Source organism: Trachinotus anak, unplaced genomic scaffold (genome assembly GCF_046630095.1).
Source record: "Trachinotus anak isolate AG129_WGS33_773 ecotype Australia unplaced genomic scaffold, CSIRO_AGI_Tana_v1 ptg000016l, whole genome shotgun sequence".
Lineage (NCBI taxonomy): Eukaryota > Metazoa > Chordata > Actinopteri > Carangiformes > Carangidae > Trachinotus > Trachinotus anak.
In genome coordinates, this window is record NW_027273867.1 from 7123041 (window position 1) to 7131454 (window position 8414).

At 40.2% G+C, this 8414-nt stretch overlaps 1 protein-coding gene across 1 annotated transcript; it reads left to right on the top strand.

Annotated features, from left to right (window-relative positions):
- Nucleotides 1-2714: 2714 nt before the first annotated feature.
- Nucleotides 2715-8209, top strand: LOC139634350 (uncharacterized). Its single transcript, XM_071500748.1, has 4 exons — nt 2715-5910; nt 6104-6259; nt 6560-6652; nt 7196-8209. Exons 1-4 carry the CDS (start codon nt 5809-5811, stop codon nt 7502-7504), a joined length of 660 nt encoding a protein of 219 aa, XP_071356849.1. The 5' UTR covers nt 2715-5808; the 3' UTR covers nt 7505-8209.
- Nucleotides 8210-8414: the final 205 nt, after the last annotated feature.

Consider the following 8414-nt stretch of genomic DNA (forward strand, 5'->3'; position numbering starts at 1 on the left):
TGTGTGTGTGTGTGTGTGTGTGTGTGTGTGTGTGTGTGTGTGTGTGTGTGTGTGTGTGTGTGCGCGCGTGCGTGCGTGCGTGCATGGATCTAGTCTATATGTGCCTGCACATGGACGTGAATGCAGTGAAGGGTGAGTCATGTTAATGTCTGGAAGCCGTGTGGTGATCTCTGAACCACAGGCTGGCCGACAAGAAGCAGCCAAACAGTTGGTCATCTGGTGTGGGCTGAGATATCACAGGCTGGGTGTAAAACTCTGTGTGTGTGTGTGTGTGTGTGTGTGTGTGTGTGTGTGTGTGTGTGTGTGTGTGTGTGTGTGTGTGTGTGAGAGAGAGAGAGAGAGAGACATGCAGAGCCACAAGTGAGACTACTTGGACCAGCCACCTGTGTACAGAAAGCACCAGGAGTTATGGATCTCATCCCAGGCGTGATGCTGAGATAAAAGATATTAAATGTTAAATGGAGTCTGGCACAGCCACAGACACAATACAATCATTGTACAGTTTGAAGAAGTTGATTGTTTAATGGTAGTTTAAAGTAAGTGGTACACAGTCAGGGATGCAGCAGTGTGTAAAACCCCTTATATTAAGCTGTTTAAAGTTAGTTAAAGTGGTAGCTCAGGTTATCTTTTTTTTCCCCTTTATTAGACAGTGGAAGTGGAGACGGACAGGAAATGTAGGGAGAGAGTAAGGCAAAGACATGCACCAAACGGTCGTGCCAGCCGGGAGTCAAACCAGGGACTCGCTGCTCAAGGCATCTGAGCCCATGTGGTATGCACCTTAACCATTTGTCTAGGCCATTTGGATAGTCATTAGTTATTACCTGCAGTAGATTCAGATCAGAGAGCTCCCAATACAGTAGTTCAATGGTTCACACATGATAGTTTGAAAGGAAAGGGTTTTTTAACGGCAAGATAAAGCAGTGAAAATATTCAAAATGTGGCATACACTTCAATTGATATTAGTTTCTCTCTCTGTGGGCATCTGTTTAAAGTGACTAAAATGCATTTCTGTGGATGTCCCTGTCCACAGCAGCACATCACTCAGCTTCTGTGCCAGTGCTCCCTGCTGCTTCTCTACACTGACAGCGCTCTGATCTGAATCTACTGCAGGTAACACACTGACTATAGATAAGTATCTCACACAACCCCACGTCAAATAACCTGAACTATCACTTCACATGTGAATCTACATTTTTGTACTGTCAAAAATACCTTGGTGTTAACTTGCCCCAAATGGCAGCAGTCCATTTAATTTTACTTCAATTTCAATTCAATTTTATTTGTATAGCGCCAAATCATACATTATCTTAACCCTTAGATGCACACGTGGGGTCAAAAATGACCCCACGGGTTGTTATTCTTCAATATCTTTAAAATGAAAAGTTGTAATATATTCATATTCCAGGTATTCCTCATAAAACATGTTTGTGACATGAGGCCATTTGCATTTTTAATTTATTTTTCATTAATTTTAAGAAATTGCAGTTTTTGTATCACTACCCCACTCTTCCACAAGTGGGGTCAAAAATGACCCCAAGCAGTTCCTATGGAATCTTCTATGAACCTTTAATTCTTAGCAACTCTGACTGTCCCACTTACACATCTGATGTCATCTCTCACATCTGATGCAACTTTGACTGTCAATACTGTCCCACTTACATGTCAGCAGTCTCACCGCCCAGGAGGTCATTTTTACACAGCAACGTACATGTAAGTATTATCTCCGTTTATGAACTGAATTTGGGTTCAATGGCAGCATGACCATGATCAGCTATGTGAGAAAAAAGGGAAAGGCTGTTCTGCTGCTTAGCACAATGCACCACAGCAAGATGGTGGATGAAAACAGCCCAAAGAAAAAACCAGAAGTGATCCTCTTCTACAACCAGACCAAAGGAGGAGTAGATACTATGGACCAGATGGTTGGCAACTACACCTGCAAACGCCATCCCAGAGGTGGCCCATGGTGCTTTGGTACAACATGATTGATGTCGCCGCTCTGAATGCCATTCATTTTTCAGGGCTCAGCACCCGGAATTTTACACAGGCATCACCGATGGATGACGACACTTCCTCACAGAGCTCTCAAAGGAGCTTGTGACACCTCACATGAAAAGTCGACTGGAAGGTACCCTGACCCTAACAACCGACATCACTGAAGCAATGGGAAGGTGTGGAGTGACAAAAACTGCTGTGATCCGGCCACAGGAAAGAAGCACACAGAGCCAGCAGAAGAGAAAGAGGTGCCAGTTGTGTCCAAGAAACAAGGATCGCAAAGCCACTGATTGCTGTTGGAAATGCAGTACCCCTGTGTGCAATGGTCACAGCCAGAAGCAAGTAATTTGTGACAGCTGCACACGGTGAGAGGAGATAAGATGTTTGTGTGTGTACATATGCGTGGACAGTGTTATGGTCTCCGGACCTGTTGAATGCTCTCTGTTCGTCCTCCAGACATAGGGACACACAAACATGTTTTGACACCTGATTGACCTGATTGATTGATTGTTAAGTGCTAAAATGTGAATGAAAAGTAAAAAATGTACATGTCAAAAATGAAATTACTCTTTTGTTTGAACAAAATATATCATCTTTAACCAAAATTAGAGAAATGTCTTTAGTTTATTGCAAAAACGCATTAATTTTAATAGGGGTCATTTTTGACCCCACTCGTGGAAGAGTGTAGGTATTGGTAGGTTGTGCATCCAAGGGTTAAGATACTTTACAGGGTCAGGTCGAGACCTTACTTTGTTATCGAGAAAAACCCAACAGTTCCCACAAAGAGCAGCACTTGGCAACAGGGGGGAGGAAAAACTCCCTTTTAACAGAACCGGGCTCAGGGTGGGCGGCCGTCTGCCTCGACTACTTCTGTTTCAGCCCAGTCATTGTCCAGCACAGGTGATCTAACATTATAAAGAACATTGGCTGGATACCATAGTCTACCACTGAAATACAGCACTTTTTAGGCATACCATCAGGAAAACATTGCAGGATCACATATCGTCTGTTTCTCTTGGTTTCATAAGGTGACATTACATTTGTCAGTTTATTGATTTCTGTCAGGTTAATGGTTGTCTCTTGGCTGTTGTCAGTGAAAGATTTGCAGAAACAGTTATATAAAAAAATCAATATTTCACATACAATATGTAGATATATAGGCAACACTGAGAGTCGATCTCCTATAGAACAGATTTCAAGGATGCAGTTGGAGAAAAGATGAAATGTTTTGTGACAGTAAACAGGTCTTTCCAATGTTTGAGCTGGACTCATATTGTCTGTATTTATCTCCTTCAGTGACCACATACCTCTTGAAATGTTGTCGTTGCAATGCTTTTAAGGTGTTTGTATCTACACCACACATCATAGTAACTGTATGAAATGTACATTCCTCTAATGGAAACTGAACACACAAACTGTAATGAGTGGTGGCTAAAATAAACATGGAAGTGTGATACAGGTTACTGGACATGAGCAAAAACTCACAGCTGGAAGATCAGTATTCTTGTATTGAGCAATGGTTAATGTAACTGTGTATAATGTGAAACCCCCAGAGATGATCAGCCAGCTGCAATTCAGCTCAGCTCTGAGGAGATTTTTAACGTCTTTCAGCTCATTGTGTTGGTTTTCTGTGCCACAACTTCACTGTTTTGGTTCAGACAAGAGGCCGTTGTTTTCAGTGATACAACAAGCATAAACCGACCGAGCTGCTTTGCACCAAAGACACAATACAAAGTTTGCAACTAGCTAGTGAACAAAATGGAGCATTTAGCAGCTGCACAGTAGATGTTTCCTTCAGGAGTTGGTGGAGACAAAAATCAGAAGCATTAGCTACATGGCGAAAACACAAATCCGAATAAACGCAGAGATTTACTTAAGTTCGCCATGTCAACTTACTGATAGTATACCATCGTTGTGTTACTAGTTTGTTTCCACTGCCCCAAAGTGGCCAAAACATAGCATAGCATTTCAGCCCTCGACTGGCTACATCTCCAGGATTGTGTCCGAAATCACAACTCACTCACTCCCTACTCACTATCCAGGGAGTTCTATGTGAAGGACTACGCTACAAAAAGAACAATTGGAGGAAATGCACACGAGAATTGGAGCCTGTTGAGATTTCTTCCTCTCTTGATTGGAGCCAGAGTTCCTTCAAACGAACCAGCATGGCAGGTCCTGTGTGAATTAAAAGACATAGTAGAACTTGTTGTTGCACCTCTTCAGACTGAGGACTCTATTTCTTATCTAGACTTCAAGATATCTGAACACAGGGCAATATTCCAAGAGGTTTTCCCCCATGAAAGAATACGGCCCAAACATCATTACTTGGAGCATTATCCCCAGTTGATACGCCAGTTTGGCCCCCTTGTTGCACTATGGACTATAAGATTTGAAGCTAAGCATAGCTTCTTTAAAAGAGTAATCTGTCATACAAACTGTTATAAAAATGTATTGTATTCATTAGCCCAGAGGCACCAATTTCAGACTGCATATAATCTGCACATGTCAGGATTTTCGAAGCCCTCTTTGGAAGTTACTGATGTTTCAACACTTCCCCTTGATGTTATGAATGAGGATATTGCACTGGCAGTCAATGATAAACACCCACATATGGACACTGTGAACCTTGCAAAAAATGTATCCTACAACAGCTACAACTACAGGACTGGAATGGTGGTAGCCCATGGGTCACTGGCTGGACTTCCAGAGTTTTGTGAAGTAGTTCATATGATTGTTCTACAGGAGACACTAATTTTCATTGTCAAAAAATTGGATGCCTGGTACCTGGAGCATTATCGAGCTTATGACTTCATCATATCTGCCACTAAACAACTACAGCTTGTTGGGGTGCAAGAACTGACTGATCCCTGGTTCACTACATGGTTGTCGGACGGCACATCCTCTCTCTGAAGAGATACATACATGCATGAGGTTGTATATGAATGAGTGTGGGTTGGGAAATGTAGAATTAAATCCTGATGACACCAGGAAGCTTATTCTGCCTGGTGGAATTCCAGAGACAGTGGAGGAACTGATCAATCAAGTCAGGAAAGTGTGTGGTTTAAATGGCAATGTTAGACTGCAGTACCAAGACAGAGACTTTGGAGATGCACTAGTGAACTTGACGTCTACTGCTGAACTTGAAGATTTGGCAACTATCAAGGTCATCCCACTAAATGATGATAGCCAAATCATCCCTGTCTGTGATGATGTAGTGTCTACTGAAACTGATGACACAGAGCTCCTGTCCTCACCTTCCAGCTCTGTCTCTACAAGAACCCAGGCGTGGCCAAGAGAGTTTCCAATACCAACATTCTCCTACGACACTGAACTGCAGTTAGAAAAGGGAAATGCAGTGTATAGGTCAAGCAAGAGACCATTGGCACCAAGTCCTAAAACAATATCAGATATTCTGAGAAAGGCAGCTGAAGAGATTTACAAAAACAAACCCTACCCAACAGATGCTGACTTCAGTGATGTGGCCGAAGCACTAATCAAGAAGCATCCATGCCTCTCTGAACCCGGTTCATACAATGGTTGCTATGGATGGAAACAGCGGCTGAAGACAAAAATGGGCAACAACCGAACTCAGCTGAAGGGCATTGGTTGTGCTGAATTACTTGCAAATTCACTGAAATCCAAAGCTCCAGAGGATGCATTGCCTGCAAAAAGAGTCAAGAGACCTAGGAGAGGAGAAGCCAACCACATACCTGACATTCCAACTGGAGAGACCTCAGACCTAATGTGGAAGATGAGAGACTGTCACTTTTGAGTGAAGTGAGGAAGCGAAACAATCGTGCAGTGATAAAGAACAAAATGGACAAAACCTTTTCACTGCGAAGACAAGAAATTGTGGCAAAGGAATCAGGAGTGGAAGAGGTGAAAGAAAGATGGCCTGCATTGTTCACAGTGGATGAGGTAAATATTTTATTTTTCAATCAATAGCAATAGGTGGTGGCCAGTAAATTAAATTATATTAATATCCCCTCTCACATGAATCCTGTGAAAAAAATTTAGCCAAAGCAGTCACAAAGAAGATCTCTTACACCACAGATTTTTTATGCAATATTTAATGTAATAACATATGATTGTGATATTTTGTTTTATAAAGATCAATGCTGAATTTATGAGGATTACCACTGTTCCACTTCAACCGCGATTCCTGGCTTCCTTGGACAAGCACCACAGCAAGCTGATTGAGATAATCAGGAACAAGGGAGGAGCTGTCAGAGAGAAGACCCGTGATGTGCTGAAAGTTCTTGATGAGGTATGTACTTGCTGAATACTCCAAAACTTGGGTTAAATCACGTAAATAGTAAGACTGTAAAGAGAAGCAATAGTGTTCATGTGTCATATTGTCATCACATTTGATTGTGGAAAGGTACAGTGTATATCTTAGGAGTTTGACAGGCTTTTTTAATGGTTTGCTCAAACCATTTGTTTGATTACTGTACAGTTACTCTAAGTCTAAGTTCCCATTGATGCACTTTTGTTTTTGCGTCTTCAGTCAAGTTGCACATTTAGACAGCATGATTTTTGCATTGTTTATGTTTGCACTCTCACCTAGAGCATTGATGTGAACCTAAGGAGAGAGTGTCTGCTGAAGTGCTTCATCCTGTACCTTGGGGAAGATGTACAAAAACTCATCAAGGAGTTTCTGGTGAGAAGTTTTGCAGGTCATAACTTTAGCATTAGACAATTCTAACTGAAGTATGTATGTGACTGTAAAATTTAATGTTTTTTTGTCACAGCAGTTGTTACAACTTTTTGGAAGATAGCCGTTGCTAGCTGCTAGCTGTTAGATTCAATAATAATCACATTATTCAACATTATGATCCCTATAACATTATACAACTATGCAATGATAACATATCCTATCTATCAGTGAAGAAATACAAATATGGAATTTAATGAGATGCAACACAACAAACACAATGTAAGTACAACAGAAATGGCACTTACTTTTCTTCATTCACTTGACGCTTGGAGTACAACAACACCCTTCCAAAGCAAAATAACTAAAATCACAGGCAGAAATGATGAGTAACTGTCCACTACAAGTTTACTACAGCTGAAAGAAAAAGTCTTCCGGTCTTCTGCTGTATGATTACATCACTTCATGCCACGCAAAGGAGAGAGGGACTTATGTGCATACATACACAATAATAGCTTTTTATACAATAAATGTCTTGTCTTTTGTCAGGTTGGTGAGAAGGATGATGCTGAAAGAGAGCTGCAGCAGTGCACAATGGCAGTGTTTGTCATCAGAGAGGATGAGGATCCGTTAAAGCCACCATGTGACATAGGCATCATCATTGAAGGTGTGGAGGTGCTTAAAGAGCTGCCATCAGTTGCACATGGATGTGCCCTCTTATTTGGCATCATCTATGCTCTAAACTTGAGCTATCCAGGTGAGCTCAAACACACCTTCGATGCACTGCAGAAAATATTCATGGAGATAGAGCCAAAGAAAATGACACGCAGAGTGTGCAGTCTGAGTGTCAAGCTCTAAATATGGGGTTGCTCAAAGAAAGGCATTTGGATACAGCATGTTGTTCTGTTTTAATTGCTTGTGTTCAAATAGATTCCAGGATGACGTTTGGGGGTCACTGTTAATAAGAGAAAAATCAGCTTTGATTCAAAATAGGCTATAATTTCTGATATTCTCTGTTTTATAAATATTGTGGCACTGATATTAACACTGGAAATGTGATTAATGCTAAAGTCAGAATGATCAGCAAGAGCACTAGTAATGGTTATGTTTTCTTTTTTTCTTGAACTGCTTTTATTCATAATTGCATCCATAGAAATTGTGTTTATCCTTGGTTTATTTTTCTTGGTACCTTGCACGTGTAATGGTTCAAAATAATGATATTCATACATTTTGATCATTTTGTCAAAGGATAGCAAAGATTTAAAACTGTTAGAAACTCTATTTTCATACTTAATGGCTGTCTCAAGTTTTAAAGAAGAGTACAAACCAGTTATACATGTTAAGATGTGTAAATTGATGTGTTTACAGGCTTCGTAAGGTTTAAAAAAAAACATGATGAAAAGACCGGAGTTTATTATATTTTATCTACACGTTTTTGTTTTTTTCAAGTGTTAATGTGTAAAACGTACTATACTGGCTGCTGATTGCAAGTTTTATTATTATTATTATTTTTATTTTAAAGGTGATGTCTATTTTAGAGTCATCAAAAATAAATGGTCTTTTGAAGAGAATTTTCCTGTTTTTAGTTTTATCTTTAAGTGAATCACTTAAGTGAATTCTGGTCTTGTATTATTGGGAATTATATTTTGTTTATGGTGAAATTTCTATTGTAAAAAGGCAAAAAATATCATTATATTGACCTAAGTAATACTTTGGCTTTTGACCAAAGAAAATATATTGATTAAGGTATAATTAAAAAAATTACTTT